Source organism: Emys orbicularis, chromosome 8 (assembly GCF_028017835.1).
Source record: "Emys orbicularis isolate rEmyOrb1 chromosome 8, rEmyOrb1.hap1, whole genome shotgun sequence".
Lineage (NCBI taxonomy): Eukaryota > Metazoa > Chordata > Testudines > Emydidae > Emys > Emys orbicularis.
Window position 1 is genome coordinate 51,305,019 of NC_088690.1, and position 20,249 is coordinate 51,325,267.

General features: G+C 44.4%; 1 protein-coding gene across 2 annotated transcripts in view; it reads left to right on the forward strand.

The window, feature by feature from the left end:
* Positions 1-20,249, forward strand: part of BRINP3 (BMP/retinoic acid inducible neural specific 3) — a 296,446-nt gene that overhangs the window by 148,316 nt on the left and 127,881 nt on the right. The window contains exon 2 of one of the 2 annotated variants that reach the window (XM_065409756.1): positions 4,948-5,138. The exons of the other annotated variant lie outside the window; for it this stretch is intronic. Within the exon in view, the coding sequence (XP_065265828.1) occupies positions 4,948-5,138 (191 nt within the window). The remainder of the gene's footprint in view (positions 1-4,947; positions 5,139-20,249) is intronic. 2 annotated transcript variants of the gene reach the window in all.

Sequence of the window (20,249 nt, forward strand, 5' to 3'; positions counted from 1 at the left end):
AAATAGGATGAAATTCAATGAGGACAAATGCAAAGAACTCCACTTAGGAAGGAACAATCAATTGTACACATACGAAATGACGGCCTAGAATGGAGTACTGTGGAAAGGGATCTGGGGGTTTTAGTGGATCACATGATATGATTCAACAATGTAACAAAAAGTTGCAAAAAAAGTGAACATCATCCTGGGATGTATTAGCAGGAGTGTTGTAAGCAAGGCATAAGAAGTAATTCTTCCACTCTACTCCACGCTGATAAGGCCTCAGTGCAGAGGTGAAAGTACAGTGTACTGGCAAGAGCCGTGTGCCCTGCCGGACTGGACCAGCTTCTCTGGCGGTGATTTAAAGGGCCCAGGGCTCCAGCCACTGCGGGGAGCCCCGGACACTTAAAAGCGCCACCTGAACCCTGCTGCCAGAGCTCCAGCGGCGCTTTAAAGGGCCCGGGGCTCCCCGCAGCGGCTGGAGCCTCTGGCACTTTAAATCACTGGTGGAGCCCTGGGGCTCCGGCAGCCAGGCTCGGGCGGGGATTTAAAGGGCCGGGGGCTCCTGCAGGGAGACTCCGGCCCTTTAAATTGCCCCCAGAGCCCCGCCGCCACTACCTCGGGGCAGCGGCAGCAGGGCTCCGGCGGCGATTTAAAGGGTCCGGGTCTCCGTGGCGGCCGGAGCCCCGGGCCCTTTAATTTGCCCCTCAGCCCCGGGGCTCCCAGCTGCCTCTGCAGCTGGTAGCTCTGGAGTGATTTAAAGGCCCTGGGGCTCCCAGCCACAGCCGGAGCCCCAGGGCCTTTAAATCTTGAAAGGCCCGCCTCTTCCGGTTGAGGCCACGCCCCCGCTCAGAACTCCGGCGTACCGGTAAGTCCTTTAAATTACTTTCACCCCTCCTCAGCTGGAGCATTTTGTCCAGTTCTGGGTGTCACATTTCAGGAAAGACATGGACAAATTGGAGAATGTCCAGAGGAGAGTAACAAAAATGTTCAAAGGTCTACAAAACATAACCTATGAGGGAAGATTGAAAAAAATGTGTTTGTTTAGTCTGGAGAATAGAAGACTCACAGGGGACATGCTAACAGTTTTCATGTACATAAAAGGTTTTTACAAGGAGGATGTAGAAAAATTGTTCTTGTTAACCTCTGGGGATAGGACAAGAATCAATGAGCTTAAAGTGCAGCACGGGCAGTTTAGGTTGGACATTAGGAAAAACTTCTTAACTGTCAGGGTAGTTAAGCACTGAAATAAATTGTTAGGGAGATTGTGGAATCTCCATCATTGGAGGTTTATAAGAGTAGGTTAGATAAACACCTGTGGGATGGTCTGGATAATACTTAGTCCTGCCTTGAGTGAAGGGGACTGGACTAGATGACCTCTTGAGGTTCCTCCCAGCCCTACATTTCTATAATTCTATAAGCTCTGAGGTTTGTGGATGCGCCATCGCTTGACACGCTAGAAATGAGTTAAGTATAGCCCTTAGTAGATGAAAAATAGGAACAACCCTTAGTAGTAAGATGGACAGAATGAACTAATCGATTATCTTTTATGATTCAATAGTAGCCATGTGTGTTTTTTGTGGAGAAAGGGTAGGGGATTCTTCCTGAACTTTTTTTCACTTTAAACATCATATTTGACTGTACCTATCTTAGCATTTATATCTACAAATATTATGGGTTTCTCCTTCTTTGTAGAGAGGGGGTACTTCCTCAGCCCACTCCAAACCAATCTTGCCCCTGCTGGGTCTGATTTGATAAAGTCTCAAACAGCGACACCCCTCCTTCTGGGGTCAAAATACCTCAAACAGGATGTTTGGGATCTCTCAGGATTCCTTCTTGCCAAATCAGTCAATTCCAAACTCTTAAGTCTTACCGCAGGCTTCCCCATTGAGAGGTTCCTAAGCAGCTCCTGCTACTCATCAACTAGGAATCATTGCTGGTCTTTCCTCAGGCCACAAGTCCAGGACAGGACACTCCTGCCTATTGAGAATAAGTTGCCACTGATATCTTCCAGAAGGGCTGGCTCTGAGTCAACCAGGTCTGTGCTCTCAGTTCTCCAAATACTACAGTTTAGGAGGGGAACCAGGCAGAGATCAGAGTTGGGTGCTGAAGCCCTTAATAGCCCAAGCTCAACCTGTGACAGGGACACAAAACTGTCCAGTCATTTTTAAAATCCAGCTTACAACTTTAGCTCCCTGACCTTCTATAGCAAAGACTGCTCCAAAGGCTGAATACCTGCTGTGTGAAAAAATTAGTTCAATTTAGTTGTTTTAAATCTACCGGTCCTTAAATTTATGGAACAATCCCCTTGTTCATGTATTATATATAAAAAAATAAGTACAAGACCCCATTAGTGGTGGAACTGCTAGTAGAGATACCCTACTAATTCAAGTTTGGATAATAAAACCAAAGAAATTTTATATTATATTAGAAGACTAACACAATACCTGGATGTATAAAGAGAGGACTTTTAAGAGAAAGGAGATGATATTGTCTCTGAATCTGGCATTGGTGAGCCCAACTGGAATACATATTCTGGTGTTGATATTTAAAAAAAAAAAGATTGGACATGATTCGGAAAAGAGCTACAAAAATGATTTGTAGTCTGGAAAACATGCCTCACAATGAGACTCTAAAGGACCTTAATATCATTTATCTAGGAGAAGATTAAGAGGCAACTCAATCATGGTCTTTAATTATTTAAATGGAGAAAAGACATCTGACACTAGAGGTCTCTTTAATCTAGCTGTCAAGGGCATTACGAAATCCAAGGGCTTGAAGTTGAAATCAGCAAAGTTCAAACTGTAAATAAAATATAAGTTAACACTAAAAGTAATTAATCATTGTAACAGATTATTAAGAGATTTTGTAAATTCTTTATCAGTTGGTGTCTTTAAATCAGGCTTGTCTGTCTTTCTAACCAACATGCTCTTGCTCAACCACAAGTTGTTGTTATAGATGTAGGAATCATTGGATGACATTCTATGGTCTGTGTTATGAGGGAATTCATGATAATCAGACTAGATTATCATAATGATCTCTTCCAGCCAAAAAATCGATGACACTGAAAATCCAAGAAGTTGCCAACTATCTCTTATAATGTTTTCCCCTTTTTCATTATTTGTGTTTGAAACTCAGTTTTGATACAGACCATTAACCAGACAGTAAGTCTGTAAGAAAAGATTCCAGAAAGATATAAAATGTATTTTATCTGAATATTTAATTACAAGCTTGCATTGTAATCTTGCTGTCAAAGCAGCTTTATCTTGATGATACGTCCAAGTGCTATAACTGAGGTAGCTTTTTTTTGATGTGTTGAAATGAAAGCACCCAATATACCGATACATCAAAGAATATGTAATAAGTTTTCTTCCACATTCTTCTTCATTAAGTTATTGATTAAATCAGGTTAATATATAATCATCGCTGTCCAAGCACAACAAAGTGGTATGTAGGATTTGGGTATTCAGTTATTCAATAGGTAGGGCTTACTTCTGTAAGACAAAAAATGTTTTGTTAATTTATTTTGGTATTAACTTAAAGGGAACAAAATCCATTTCAATAGTGCAGGAGCAGTCGAGATTTGTGATGGTACATGTTGTCACAACCTTATGTCTGCTTCAGAAGAGAGTACATTTGTGGGAGACAATCTTTGAAAAAAGTGAAAAAAGGGTTAAAGTGATTTCTAAACTATGGTCCATGGACCACTGGTGCTGTGCACTCTTTCCTGATGGAGAAGTTTGTGACTCCAAATAATTTGGCAAATAGAAAATAAAGTGCTATTTATCACATGACCTATCCCAGCCATTCTAATTAGTTAGCCATTTGCCTTGCATTTTGTATTACAGCCCACAATCTTTATTGCATTTTGGATTTTTTGTATTATGAAAATATAAGTCATCTCTTTATTTAGCTGGGACCTTCTGTAGGGTTTTTGAAACACTCTGAAATGAATTTTTGCTTTTACAAGATATCATTTCAAAAGGGGAGGGGGAACCCATAATTGACATATCCATCCAAGTGACAATCCTTTTACCCTAAAAAGCAGCCCATATGTTATATCACTGTAGTAGCCACAAACCAGACCATGACTTTACTCTGAAGCAAAAAACAAAGCAAGACAAAACCAAAACAAAAGCTCTTCATAAAGGCAAAGCTACTGCAGACATTGAGAAATAAAAATAGTCCCTTGATTAGATTTTGAGGACAACATGTCCTTTTGCTAATATCTCTCTGCTGCATCTTAATTGGTAAGTAAATGAATAAAAGATGTGTTTATTACTGCTTAATTGACTTGTTTGCTTTCATTTCTATCACTGATTTATTTTGGAATGGGGGATGGGTGCCTGTTGCATATGGTCTTTGAATTTGTTTAGCTTCATCTTTACATAAGAAAGTGCATTATGTTGCCAAGAATCTGATCTGCTTGAAGAATCAGGGTCAAAAGTGCCGGAAACTTCAGCAAGATCTCTGCTTGGCCAAATGGAGTCTGACTGTGTCTTTCTAATGCCTTTAAAGTAGTGAGCTAAAGTAGACAGGCGGATTATTGTGCAAAAGAAATTGTGCTTTTAAAAATGATATTTTTAATTTCCTTTACAAAGTGCTAACAAAAAACCTGAGTTTATATTGAACTTTGTATAATTCTGAATTTATATTCAGTGCCTAACAAAATCAAGTTGTTCTGGAATTATGGTCACATCACAGGCTGAACAAAAGCAATAGAAACTGGTGCATCCTAAGTGGCTTATTTATTTCTTCTCCAGATGACAATTTTGTTATGGAGTATTCCCTCCGTTTCTAATAAATAATACTCGTGCTTGTTATATGTATATAATCCATGACAGAGTATCACAAGCAAAGCTTGTTGTAATACATTGCCCCCAGCTAGGCAACAGAGCGATGTACTTTGCAAATGAAAACATTTGTCTGAATGATGCATTTCTGAATGAGAATTGTTTTGTTTTACAGAGAGTTTGGCCGCTGGAAAGTAAACAATCTAGCTGTTGAAAGAAGAAATTTCCTTGGCTCCCCACTGCCTCTCGCACCTGAATTCTTTCGCAACATAAGACTACTAGGACGTCGCCCAACCCTTCAGCAAATCACAGAGAACCTTATCAAGAAATATGGGACACATTTCCTACTGTCTGCTACCTTGGGAGGTATGGTCAGTGATATGAAAAAACTTCATTATGCATACAGCTCCATTATGAAATTAACCACAGACAGTCAGAGTGGGTATAAATTGCTACTTTTATGTTATCAATACCATTAATATTAAATCCTTCATTGAACTTTTCTAGCTGAGAACATAAGGCCTGACTGATCCCTGAAGGTCTGAGGTCTCTGTCTTGTATGGAAGAGAGGGGCTCAGCTACCTTTGCAACATCACTTTCTCCTTGCCTTGGATTCAGAGTGGGGTCTCACTGGGTTCAAAGACCCATGCAAGGGAGGAATTAGGCAGTATGCTCTCCATGGGAGGAAGAGGTAGGAGAATGGTGAAACCAAGGAGATGTTCATTGTTCCTTCCCTTTCTCTGAGAGATTCTCTGGAAAGATAATACAGCCTATGCTGTATTGCCATTTCACAGACCACACTGTGTGGTTGGGAAACTCCCTTCCTTAAAGACAGACATCTTGTGGTGCAGCCACTAACTGCAGAAACCCTCTCTGTACTGTTGGAAATCGGTGGATGGGCCACCAGGGACACAGAACCACTGTAGAAGCACAGGGCCTACAGGCAGATGTATCTGTGGACTGGCCTTTATTCTAATAGGGAGGGAGCCTTTCAATGGAACAATTGGGGAGAAACTCTAAAAGGAGAAATTTATGAAGAATTTCTTTTCTCTAGTCCCCTCCCATCACTTTTCCTGTGGGAGAGTCCAGTTGGATCCATAATTTCTTTCATGAGGAATGGGAAGTGATGCCTGAACAAAATATTTTTAAAATATTATGAATGCTACAAGCCAGTACTCAAGCTTGAATGTAGGGTGCTTCATCTTGGGGTATAATTATAACCTAGTGTTCTCTAGAATTATTATAAATCAAAAGAGACAAATACACTAACCATGGCCCACACTTGAATGGTCAATGCTTAAACATCATTTTGCTCACCTTTTGTTCAATCAACCACTACAAAACCATTTTATTTGGACATTTTAAAACATTTTTGCAGAAATTCAAAGGCTTGACATTTTGCATTTTTAGTCAAAAATAGTTCTATTTGCAAGTGAATAACATACACATTTCCAATTTTTCAGTTATGAAATTTGGAAATTGGACAAAAACAGTTGGCCTACAAAACAATGAAGTTCCTAGGCCCAATTCCTCATTGCATCCATGCTGAGCTCAGTTATGATACTGGCTCGGTTATGATACTTTGATTCCTGGCAAGATACTAGACCAAATTATTAAACAATAAGTTTGTAAGCACCTAAAGGATACTAGGAATATAAGGAATAGCCAACATAGATTTGTCAAGAACAAATCATGTCAAACCAACCTAATTTCCTTCTTTGACAGGGTAATTGGCCTACTGGCTAGTGGGGAAGCTGTAGACGTGTTATACCCAGATTTAATAAGACCTTCGAAAACCGTCCCACATGACAGTCTCATAAGCAAACTAGGGAAATGTGGTCTAGATGAAATTACTGCAAGGTGGATGCACAACTGGTTGAAAAACTTTACTCAGAGTAATTATCACTTTTCATTGTCAAACTTGGAGGGTGTATCTAATGGGATTGCACAGGGGTCAGTCCTGGGTTTGGTACTACAGTACTCAATATTTTAATTGGTATCTTGGATAGTGGAGTGGAGAGTATGCTTATAAAATTTGCAGATAACGCCAAGCTTGGAGGGTATGCACATCCATTGGAGAACAGGATTAGAGTTTAAAATGACCTTGTCTCATTGGAGAATTGGTCTGAATTCAACAAGATGAAACTCAATAAAGAGAAGTGCAAAGTACTTCATCTAGGAAGGAAAAATGAAATATACAACTACAAAAATGGGGAATAATTGCTTAGGAGGTAGTACTTCTGGAGGATACTTCTGTGGGTTATAGTGGATAACAATTGAATGAGTCAACAATGTGATGCAGTTGCAAAAAAAGGCTATCATCATTCTGGGGTGTATTAACAGCAGTGATGTATATAAGACATGGGAGATAATTGTCCTGCTCTCCTGGCAAGAGTGAGACCTCAGCTAGAGTAGTGTGTCCAGTTCTGGGTGCCACACTTTAGGAAAGGTGTGGATAGATTGCAGAGTCCAGAGGCAAACACCGGAAATGATAAAAAGGTTTAGAAAATCTGACCTATGAAGAAAGATTAAAAAACCTGAGCATGTTTAGTCTTGCGAAAAGGAGCTTGATGGGGGACATGATAAGCATTCAAATATGTTGAAGACTGTGATAAATTGTTCTCCATGTCCACTGACGGTAGAACAGGAACTAATGGGTTTAATCTGCAGCAAGGTAGATTTAGGTGAGATATTAGGAAACACTTTAAGGGTATTTAAGCACTGGAATAGGCTTGCAACAGAGGCAGCGGAATCCCCATCATCGGAGATTTTTAAGCACACATTGGACAAACAATTGCCAGGGATTTTCTTGGTTTACTTGGTCCTGCCTCAGCTCAGAGTGCTGGACTTGATGACCTCTCAAGGTCCTTTCCACACCTTGATTTCTATTATTGTGTTCTGGGACAGGTCTTTGAAAAGAAAAAAAAACATTTGGTATCCAAGGGAGGAGAAAAAGCCAACATGTTGCCCCAACGTATGTTTCATGGGGACCATAATTGACTTTCCATTCACAAGACACTTCTTCCTTCACTGCAGGCAATTGTGGTGATGGGAGAGAACAGATCCCCCAGGCCCACCCTGGCTAAGACACTGGGGGTTCTGCCTAGGGTGACCACATCGCAAGAGTGAAATATCAGGACACATTAGGCGGGGTGGGGGGAAGACAGCCACAGGTGCACAGCCCCGACTGGAGACATGAGAGGGGGCGCACAGCCCTAGGAAGCTGCAAGAGGGGTGTACGGTCCCTGCTGCAGCCCATGCCACAAGCCATGGGGCAAGTTCTCATGGCCCCAGCTCCAGCCCCCAACAGAAGCCACGGGGACAGGGGCACAGGATCCTGGTTGCAAAGTCAGACCCAGTTGCAGGGCGGGGGAACGAAGGGTCCCAGTTCTAGCCCTGGCTCCAGCTCCAGCCACAGTCACAGAGGGGAAGCCCACAGTCCTGCCTTCAGCCCCAACTTCAGCCACTGTCAGCTGAAGCAAACTAAGTCACAGAGGTCTGGAATCAGTGAGTGTCATGGTCCCCCTGACTAAATTGTAGACTTAGTTGTAATCCATATTTAAACATACAGATTTATTTGTACACTAAACAAACAATAGGGGTAAAGGGCAAAGTTTTTTATTCAGTCAGTAAATCAACTTCACAATTTGCATACCTCTCAGACGTGCCAGAAGTCTAGTACTTCTTGGATGACTTTGCCATAGTCATGACTTACTTCTGGGCAATCACAAAGCTGTAGAAGTCCTTGCAACTCATCCAGAAATTCATTTTGACTAGGGTTTCACTCCGCACCAAGTCTATGCTGCTTCGATTCCGAACATCAGTCCATGAATCTTTCATGATTGAAAATACACACTCTGTGTATGCATTGCTTACTGGTATACTGAGCACGTATCACACCAGCTTTGTCATGTTCAGGAATTCAGTGCTACCGTCCTTGTTTCTCAGCACTTGAGACCAGAATTCCCCAACTGAGTATTTTCCAGGCTCCAACTTGGAGTTGATGTCTTTGATGATTCAGTACTCATCATAGAGATGATCAAGATCCACTGTTTTCTGGAAGTTTACAGCTGTCACGGCCGCAGACAGATCCTTGTATTCGAATGCCCTATTAACTTTGATGTTCGAGCACTGGGTATTGAACAAGTAGCCAGAGGTTGAAAAATCAACTCCAAATATAGGATCAACACATCATAAAATTTCATGAAGTCTTTCTGGAGACATGCAGCAGTGACAGGCAGCATCTCAGTTAATGCATTTTCAACTTTGGAGCCAAAGAATTTGTCATTCTTCCGTTGCTGAAGTTTAATTCTTAGAGTATTCATTATGGCATACACTTAACATGCTGTCATACTCTCATTTTCCAAACAGAGCACAGTATCATTGAAGATTTTCAGGACATTCTGGAGGAAAAACAGATGCACATCAACTTTGCTAGGCCCCTCACCTTGTTCACTGTTTTCCATGACCGAGAACAGCATCCATAGAGATTTTGGGCACTTGTCACTGCCCAGGGAAACAAAGTAGCACTTAACAGCCTGCCACATATTTACAAGCCTGTTTACAGCTGGGAAAAGACTCAACCAGCGTGTTGGAATGTGGCGCAGTAAGTGGCATACTCCATATCCACAAAGTCAAACATATCCTTCAGTGCTGCTACTCTCTTAGCAGAACTGCTGAAATGATTGAACGTCTTAATCACCAGAGTCTCAATGTCAACTTGTAGGGTATTGCTAGCATGTTTCACTACGTTGTGCACAACATGAGCAGGGCAGTTTGCAGGCAAGCTATTTTTGTTTTGTCTTTTTAAATTCTGGTACACTGATTGTCGCTTTCCATAATTCACGTTTGCATTATCAGCACAGTAGGAAGACACTTTGTTTAGGTCTAGTTTGTGTGTCAAAAGTTTTTCAAGTAATGTGTTCCTTATTGCCTCTGCAGTCTCTTCCCTTTGCTCATAGAAGTCTAACAGTTTATCGTGGACCCCATGTTCGGGTGTCCAATATCTCAGCGATAAGGGGAAAGTTTTCACATTGCCCTTGTTAGATGCATCTGTGGCAACTGAGAAATAGGGACCGTCTGGCTTGCTAAGGTCTTTTAAAAATTCTGTTGAGAGCAGTGACAGCACATTTTTGATCAATGCCTCCGCTTTAGTCCGGCCACAGCTGAAATGTTTCACAATCATTGAATCTGGATACAAGGTAGGCGCAAGTTTAAGTTCACAGTGACACGAGTGATAGCTGATGAACTACTGTGTGGTAAACTTGAATTAGCTCAGCAGTGATAACCTTGTTACTGAAGGATTCATTTGGCCTGCTGAAAAAATGTGAGACCAGGGTATTGCTCTTGTGAGTCTTGCTGTTTTGTTCATGATTTTTTGAATTAGCATGATGCTTAACATCAGACTCACCGCCATGGCAAATGCTAAATTCCTTCCTGCATGCTTTACAAAAGGTTTTTGAATCACACTCATAGGATTTCTGAATCCAGGTGTAAGCGGGTTTCCCATTCTGTCCTGTATCTGCATTGTCTTTTTTGTTTTTTGGTAGTTGACTCCTCCCTTGCCGTTGCCATTTCGGGTGGGGTTTTCGGCTGAAGACCGTTAGCTAGATAGCTAGTCACTGAAAAGAACTGTGTAGTCTCTGTGCTTCTTATGTGTTATTACGTGCCCACTGTAGTTTGTCCTACATTATGCACTGTGGTTCAGAATTGTAAACTACATATCCCTACTGTAAATTGCGTTACACCTGAAAACAACCTGAAAAACCAAAATTGCCAGTAGATAACAGCACAATCGGGTTTAATGGGACATTCCCAATTGACTAATTTTCTATTTCACTACCAAATTTTAATTTTCACCTGAATATCAGGACAAATGGCATCCCAATTGTACATCGGGGGGGAGGGATAGCTCAGTGGTTTGAGCATTGGCCTGCTAAACCCAGGGTTGTGAGTTCAATCCTTGAGGGGCCATTTAGGGATTGGGGCAAATATTGGGGATTGGTTCTGCTTTGAGCAGGGGGTTGGACTAGATGACCTCCTGAGATCCCTTCCAACCCTGATATTCTATGATCAAGCAGATGTATGCTGCCAGGTACAATCCCTGCTTGCCAATGTGGGTAAGTGAACTGGGCAGCAGCTTAGCAGTGCTCAGCCCCGGCCTGCCCTGGGTGGAATCAGCAGAGGCAGGTGCCTCCTTTTCATTGCTCTGCCATGAGCTAGGTGGACCGGTCTGCACACACTCTGCTGGGGGGAGGATGCAACTATTACCTCTGTGGGGCACTTGCCCCTGCTTCCCCCATGCAAAAATAGGTAGTGAAAGAAAAGTTTTGAAATGCCAACTCTCCGATTCTAGCAGCCTCCCCCATCGAGCACAGAGCCGCATCTCATTTCAGAGCTGGCAGTTCTAGCCCTTCCGCTGCATCCACGCAGCCGGCTGCAGGGGACTCCCTGCCTGGCTCTGCAAGCCAGGTCTCCCTGCAAGCTGACCTGCCCAGTCCTTCTTAGGGGCGCCCCAAGTGCAAAGTGGTTCCACTCCAGGACTGTCACTCAGCCCTGGGTGCTGAGAGTCATTGGAACACTCCAGCCCTGGGACTGGGCCGGAGAGGAGGTCAGCTGCCACCCGGGCTCAATTGGTTGGGGTGGGTTTTCCTCTGTTGTCGCTGCCGAGTGAGTTTCCCAGATGGCATAGCTTTCTGGGGGTGCTGCTCCTGCCCCTTAAAATAAATGGGTGACTTCAGTTCACTTTGGATCGGTTGGATACCAAAGCTCCTTCTCCAGCAGCGGGTTTGGATCTAGTGCAGTGCTAAGCCTGGTCACAAAGAGCTGGCAGGTGACAGCTGCATTGAAGTGTGACTTTGTTCCCAGACTCAAGGAAAGGGCAGTCTTTTCAGTACTGGGTTTACAATGGTGACTCAGTGGCGCCAGGCCCACACTCAGAAGGGGCCCTGGCATGGCCCGCTCCGTTTGTGCTGTGCCCCCAGATCCCACCAAGCCTGCTGGCTCCACACCAAGTCTATGCTGCTTCGATACCAGACATCAGTCCATGCATCTTTCGTGATTGAAAATACACACTCTGTGTACGCATTGCTTACTGGTATACTGAGCACGTATGACACCAGCTTTGTCATGTTCAGGAATTCACACCGCAGGCTCCTGCCAGTGGCCACTTCCCTAGTTGGAGGCAGGAGCTGCCCCACGTAAGCGCAGCCAGCCTGGGACCCCAGGTATGTGTGGTCCCGGACTGCAAACCAAAATATCGGGACAAAGGGCATCCTGACTGATGTACGGTCGGGACGCGGGACAAATAACTTAAAATCGGGACTGTCCCGATATTATTGGGATGTCTGGTCACCCTAGTTCTGCCTAAGTTCTCTGCTCTTTGCCATCCTTCTATCTCAGGAAGGCTGCTCCACAATATTTAGTCATTAAGCAGAATGACATTTTGTTGTGACTATTAGACTCCCTACTACAACTCATTCAAATATTGGGCCCAATTATTGTAGCTGAAAGATGCAGCATCAACAGAAGGCAGTCCATCAACAAATGGATTTCCAGCTAGGAAACATTTTTAAGCTACTTTGACTGCTGTATATTCCACGTATCATTGCTCCATCTTCCTGAGAATCAGGCTACAGTTAGTCTGTTAAACTAAAATTTTCAAAATGGGCCAAATATGTAACAATAATGGAAGCTGTGTACCTACATCCCTATGTCATGTTTTGGAAACTGATGGTTCAGTGTGTAACTAGGATCCAGTTTCACAATAGATTGAAGAACTCTAGGATAGGGGCTGTTGGGTGGGGGTGGGGGTTGGGTCCAAGTCCAGCTGCATTGCTCAGTGGTGAGAGTCTGTGTGGCTAGCAGTAGGGGAACCCAGGACCTCCCTGCTCCACCAGGTTCCAACCCAGGGCCGTGTGACTAGCAGGTTGGATATATGGCCTGCAGGGTGGACGCCACTAAGCCTGCTCCCTGGGTCACCTCGTACCATGGCCTCTATCCCTCCAAAGTCACAATAGAAGTTGGCTTGCAGCCTCTTAGGTTCTCACTGAATGTGGGCTGGAGGCTCTTCTCCTTCAGTCGTGGCCCACCATTCCTGGTCTCCATGAGCTTTGGAAGCTCAGCAGCAGGGTCTGGTCCAGGCAGTGAGGAGCTCCTTTGGCCTCTCTGCAGGTGCTAACAGCATAGGACTACGCCCTTGCTCTGTCCACCATGACTGAGCAGGGTGGCTCCCTTTTAAGTTCTGCCTCCACTGTGAGGATGCCCAGCAGGTACAGCTGGGTAGGGCCTTCTGGGCCCAAAGCGGCTTGTTAACCCTTGGCTCCCCCATGTGGAGCTTATACACTCCATCATAGAGGCTTAGTGTTAAATACAGAGTATAAATTGTTCTGCATAAAAGAGAATTAGCACACAGGATTACCCAACCAGACATTACAAAGTGAAATAACATTTTAGAGATGCAGTTTTATTCCTTGGTGGGTGATTATATTAAAGATAATTCCAGTGATTGAGTATTCTTCTTACAGGGCAATCTTGTCAAAAGCCCTTATTCACCTGAGGAATGGTTTTCTTTAATACATTTCATAACTGAATTCCAACTATATATTAATAAAATGACAGTAACCCTATTCTCCTTTGGCTGATATCTGAGTTCCATAACAACTGAAATGTGATCTTGGAAAAGAGCATTCCAGAAGTATGTTGAATTTCTGTGCCACCTTAATAATTTAAAACAAAACATTAAATTATATCATCATTTTAAGAAATAGCACTTCTGTGGCAAATACATCATAATTTAATTGACATCTAAGCACAACTTGTACACGTGTTGATCAGCTATCTGTTACTGACACTTCATTTGATACAAGACTTCCAGGATTGCTGGTAATTTCCCATAGCAAAGTGTGAGCTCTCCAGGACAGGGACAGTACTTAGACACTAGAGGTGACATCCTGACTCTACTGAATGCAGTGGTAAAATGTCCATTGATGTAAATGAGGTTAGGAGGACCCTACATATTTGATAATTATTCAGAAAATATTATACAACACTAAAGTCCATATCCTGTAAATCTTCTTTGTGGGGGACCTTTGTTTCCTTCTATTGGAGTTCTATATCTGGAAGCTTTTCAGATTGGGGAACAAGATAATTTTTTGAAAATGATTGTTCAACATTGGGTCATGTACTAGAATTCTGCTAATACAGAGTAAAAATGATAGGGCTTGATCCATCAGAAGTACTGAGCATCTGTATCCCTCATGGACCACAAATAATTTGCTGTTGTTCAATGTCTTTTGAGGAGGAGACCTGTAACCGGGTGCTTGGAGGGCTGGGCACCCCTTGACCACCACCCCCATATTTCCCTGGTCAAGGTGCCTCAGTCATCTAGGCAGTGGGGTCAGGGGATTCGGGCCCTCCCACTCCATTGAGTCCCAGCCCAGTGTCCTGCATGAGTTGAAACCTAAACAAGGGGCCCTCCCAGTCTCAAATCTACCACTCTGGGCTACTTCCTATCACTGTCGCTTCAGTTGGGGGCATGTTCCCTATAGTCCCATTTGCTGGGGTAGTTGGCCCTCCCATAGTGCCCTCACATGTGTCTTGGACAGCGTTCTGCCATGGTCCCAAGCTCCTTCGGGCAGGGCAGCCATACATTTGGTGAGGCTGAACCTCACATTGGCTCTGGGCTTCAGTCACTCAGTTACCTCATTTGCCTTAGGCTCCTAGGTCTCCTCCGCAGTCTCCTTTGGCTGGGGAGACAGTACATACTCCCTGGTGGCTGCCTTGGCTGTTATGCTAGTGACCCTTACTCTCAGGGAGAGCAACAGCTAGCACATGCCTCTTTGCCAGCCAGCCCTGAACTGAGCCAGGCTCTCTCCTTTTCTCCCCACTCTATGCCTGACATTGATTGCAAGTTTAATGGGGAAAGGCTCACTGGGCCCAAAGACTCTTTTTAACCCCTGCCATGCTGGTGGGCAGCTTCATCTTCATCTTAAACCTTGAAGCTGTGAGTTTCAAAGGCACTTGAAAATCCCAGCGTAATATACAAAACACTACCCAAAGGCAAATGAAGACTGTGAGAACCTTTCCATTGACTTTAGGGGACTTGGGCTTAGAGAGACAGCCTCATTTTTCAGAGGTGATGAGTACACCTACATTTCCCATTGGCTTTGGCGCAGCGGGCACTGAGTACATTTGAAAAATCAAACCATCTAAACGAAATTCAGGAAATTAGTATTTTATAAGATTGTTGTCAAGTGACACCTAATATCATACACACAGTCCCCTTTTCTGTTGTTAGAATTCCTTTTGGGGTTAGAGTATATGGGGAATCCTAAAACATGCACTTCCCTGTTTCATTAACATATAGCTGTAGTAGTCCCCACCCACATAATACCACTCTTACCTTTCCTTTAAGTATGTCTCTGAAAGGGCTATTGCTTTATACTCTCTGATAAGAAAAGCCAAAGCCAAATATGCACATTTCTTTTTTTAATAGTGCTCCTGAACATTTGTATTCATGGGCATAAACGAAAACTTGGCAAATGACTGACCTTGCAGTAAGATTTGTGTGCCTCTGCGACCACTTGGCTTGCATGCATATCCCTTTTTGACCATAAAGGGAACACTTGCACATGGTTGTCTGTGAAATGTTCCCAACTCTTTATTCACAAACATAGAAATATACTCCTCCAGGGCATTCTAAAATGAGACCTCTGTGAAGTTATACAATATTTCATGTTGTTATAACATGGAAGACAGCATTTCTAGTTGCTCTTATTTCTTTTAGAAATTGTGACTAAGTGGTTAAGGAAAGTCAAATATCTCATAATGGAAAGCAACACGGGCAACACTGTAATGGCTAGAAGGACGTTGTGGTATATTACACTAACCCACCAGGCATCAGAGACATACAAAGGGTCAATCATGAGTTTCCCCGCCTGTCCCTGCATGGACCATCTGAATGTCCGGAACTTGTGAGGTAGCCTCGCACAGGTGTGTGAGTGGAGCCAAGTGTCCCCCTCCCCACTGTGCCAGTCTGTGCAGTGGAATCTAGTTGCTCCCCAACTCCTGGGGCAACACAGTGCCTCCTTATTCAGGCTGGAGTGTACATTTACAGTCCAGCCCCAAATTAGAAAAGTGGCAATGAGTGAATTGCCCCCTCAGTCCCTTCAGCATGACAGTCTGCAAGAGGAGTCTAAAAGGATTTTTATTTTTAAATTTAATGTAGGCTTTGGCCTAGAAGCTCTGAAAGGCCCAGGACGTGCAAAGATTCTCCTTTGAGCAGAACACAACGCAAAAGGTCACCACTTTTTTCCTCTGAATATTGTAATTTTTTTGGGGTGCAAAATACAATGAAATACAAATTCAGATTTCCGTATTACTCTATATAAGTGCACAGTCAGTCTACCCCCAACTCAATTATCACACAGGTATATCTGAGATCTTATATATCAGTATGGTCCTGTTTCCTTCATTGTGGAATTGGGAATGACTGTGATATCTCAGGTGCCACAATGCAGTAGGTGTAGATGGATGTTGAGCTTTTTAATGGTGCCCACTATAGAAGTGTAAGATTTAGCACAGGATTCTTGGAAATGTGTGACATTGGTGACTCTAGGGCTACCATATGTCCGGATTTCCCCGGACATGTCCGGCTTTTCGGTCTATAAATAGCCGTCCAGTGGGGATTTTTAAAAATCTAAAAATGTCCGGGATTTCCCCCCGGTCAGCTATTTATAGATAGAAAAGCGGCGGCCAAGCGCCGCTGGGCACCCAAAGCCCCTTCCCGGCTCCCCCCATCCCCTGCAGCCTTACCACGCTGTCCGGCCCTGCAGCTGTCTTCCCCCTCCTCCCCTCCCCTGAATGCTCCGCCCCCCTGCTCCTCCCCCTCCCCTGCTTCCCGCGAATCAGATCTTCGCGGGAAGTCTGAAAAGAAGCAGGGGCAGGCGGGCGGCAGCAGCAGGTAAACTGGGGCGCGAGGAGGAGAGCTCCGGGGAGGCGCGGCCCTGGCCGAGCGGCTCCCTCCAGCCCGGGCCGAGCAGCACCCAGCGGCCCCAGCGGCTCCGGCCCAGCTCAGGCCCCAGCACCCCCAGCCCGGACCCGGCCCGGCTCGGGCCCCAGCAGCGCCGGCCCAGCTCGGTCCCCAGCACCCCCAGCCCGGACCCGGCCCGGCTCGGGCCCCAGCAGCGCCGGCCCAGCTCGGTCCCCAGCACCCGCGGCCCGGACCCGGCCCGGCTCGGGCCCCAGCAGCGCCAGCCTGGACCGGCTTGGGCCCCAGCACCCCCACCCCCGGCCCGGACCCGGCCCGGGCCCCAGCACCCCCGGCCTGGACCCAGCCCGGCTCGGGCCCCAGCACCCCCGGCCCGGCTCGGGCCCCAGCAGTGCCGGCCGAGCACCTCCGGCCCGGCCCCAAGCCCCGCAACCCCGGCCGGAGCGCAGCCCGATTCCTGGGCTCTTTAAAGCCGGCCCTGGTCAGGGGACAGGGAGGGGGGGTTGGATGGGTCGGGAGTTTGGGGGGGGGGCTGTCAGGGGGGCAAGGGTGTGGAGAGGGGTTGGGACAGTCAGAGACAGGGAGCGGGGGGTTAGATGGGTCTGGGGGGGCTGTCAGGGGGGCAGGGGTGTGGAGAGGGGTTGGGACAGTCAGGGACAGGGAGCAGGGGGGGTTAGATGGGTCTGGGGTTCTGGGGGGGCTGTCAGGGGGCAGGGGTGTGGAGGGGGTCGAGGCATGCAGGTAGCAGAGGGTGTTGGATGGGTCAGGAGTTCTGGGGGTCCTGTTGGGGGCGGGCAGCAGTTGGATAGGGCATGGGAGTCCCTGGGGGTCTGTCTGGGGGTGAGGGTGTAAATAAGGGTCGGGGCAATCAGGGGACAGGTAGGGTCGTAGGGCGTTCTCAGGAGGGGGCAGTCAGGGGACAAGAAGCAGGGTGGCTTAGATAAGCGGTGGGGTCCTAGGGGGCAGTTAGTGGCAGGGGTCCCAGGAGGGGGCAGTCAGGGGACAAGGAGCGGGGGGGGGGTTGGGGGTTCTGAGGGGGGCAATCAGGGGGTGGGAAGTGGGAGGGAGTGGATGGGGTGGGGCAGGGGCGGGGCTAGAGCGGGGCTCCTCCCCCCCCCCAGTGTCCTCTTTTTTGCTTGTGGAAATATGGTAACCCTAGGTGACTCAGCAAATGTATAGGCCTGGAGATGTAGGAGTGTAAAAATAAATGTTAATTTACACGTGAAAGGCCTCTATTTCTGGTCCTGGGGAGATGAAGATCTTATTCTAGTGCTATGGGAGATGAGGACAGTAGATACACAGAGGATCCTTTTTTCTTCAACTAGTTTGATAGCAGTTTTAGATAAGTTAACTTGCAGGATGTTTGGTGGAGCCAGGGGCTTGTTATGAAATTGGGGCCAGCCAGAAGTGTGTAATAGGCTAAATGAGTAAAGGGGATTGACATTTGTTTATTTGCTGTAGAGAAGAACTTGTCAGTGTTGCTCCTAGTCAGAGAGTAGAATTCTGTAACTGAGAAGCACGATGTTCATATCCCTCTGGCAGAAATCATCTCTCTGATGTTGCAGGCCTCAAGAACCAAATGAGAAAGAGAAATTTCATCTTTATAGCACACAATCTTGATGGACCATAACAGATCAGTTTAATAAATTGCCTGCCATTTTTCTCTCCATTGAGTTTAGCTCCATATGTACATATGTATAGCTCCATTGACACTCTTACTATGCTACAAACTGAATAATAAGGACAGAGTTTACCTCATGTTCATGGTGAGCAGTATGTTACTTTGCATACAGACAACAGGAAAATTCCTTAGCTGGTGTCCATTGACTTCAATGGAGCTATGACAATCTATAGTGATGATCTGGCTCTGATTTCAATTAAACATGAATACTCATTTATAAAGAAGGGAGGCAGAATCTGGTCCTAAATTATCCATGTGGTACATATGATATGGGACAGGAACTTATGAGTTTCTCATTAGACTCATTTGTTCTGCAGAAACTTTTCACTTTGCAGTATTTAACTCTGTGGCTGTACAATTCAACAATAGAAAGTTTCAATTCCTCCTAAAAATGTACTGTCAGTCCTACTCTAGTCCTATTGTAAAATTATGTTACACACTTAAAGCTTAAATGTTTGGAATAAAATACTGTTAATCAGCATTACCATAGAAATGTTGGCACATCTGGTCTAGGCTTAGTTTACCTACTTTTTGAAACAACTGAACGTAAGTCGGCAGGAAAAGATGGTCCTAACTTGTTAATTTCCATGCCTCATACAATATAAAGTTACAGTTATCCTGTGATTTCTCTTTAATGAGAACCTTTTAACAATGTCACAGGCGAACAACCTTTGCACCAAATACGAGAGGCACATGCGTACAGAGCTCTACACTGATAATTATTGAGGACATACGGGTATAAATAAAAAATAAATTTTGTCTTGCAAATGTAATCGCTGAGCTTCCTGCTTATTGACAGTATCACTTAATTCATACCTTAACATTTCAGTCTTTAACTATAATTTGAAACACAGCTTTATGATCCTTTTATTACCAGCAGGAAGAGGGTATAAGAAGATAGTCTTTCAGCTCAAAAATACATCTAAGTTACTTGAGGCAGATAATAGTTCTAAGTACTTAAATCATATGAATATTTGTTGTTGCACATTATAAAAATGCATTTTCCCCAGCCAAAGACATTTATATGTAGTTATAGCAGTTACAGTATTATTATAAGCCTACTTGTATCAATGCTGGCTATTTGCATTTCTTATTTAAATAATTCCTGAAGACGTTCTTAAGACCCACACAGCTTTAATTCTTTACTTTTGAATGCCATTTATAAGCTATTGTACAGCTTTTCCCCAGTTAAATGGCCACAAATTGGTTATATCTCAATGTTAATTTTCAAACACCCACTCTTGTTTTGCAGGCATTTTTTGAGAGACAGCATGCAGAAAATTTGTTTCAGTTGAAGAGTTTAAATTTCAAATTATAAATCCTGGAAAATATGTTTTATAAATCTAGAAATAATTAAATATATAGACTAAATAAGAGTCTTGTAAATGCCAGGGCTTGAGGGGACATCAGAATATATTGGGCGAAGGTCAATCTATAGTGTGAATGTCAGTCACTACCCGTTGACGAATATCTGTTAATGACAGCAGCTACACGGTAATAAAACATCAGCATAGAGGGTTTGCTAATCTCTTGAACCAATTATTGGATTATATGGAGTCATTTTGTGAGCAGGAACAAAATGTATTTTTATGCTACTTCTTTTTTACCCTGGGAAACTGAAGCAATCTGCCTCCCGAATTTTGTAAACCAGAGAGAAAATACTGCTTTTAGAGATTGCAGGAAGCACGGCTGTGTGGATTTGATGCTGAATACAAAAAAAACAAAAAAAAGGAAAAAGAAAAAAAAGGATTATTCACTGTCATTAATCCTTTTCTGTTCTTAAGACTCATAACCTTGAATAGTTTTC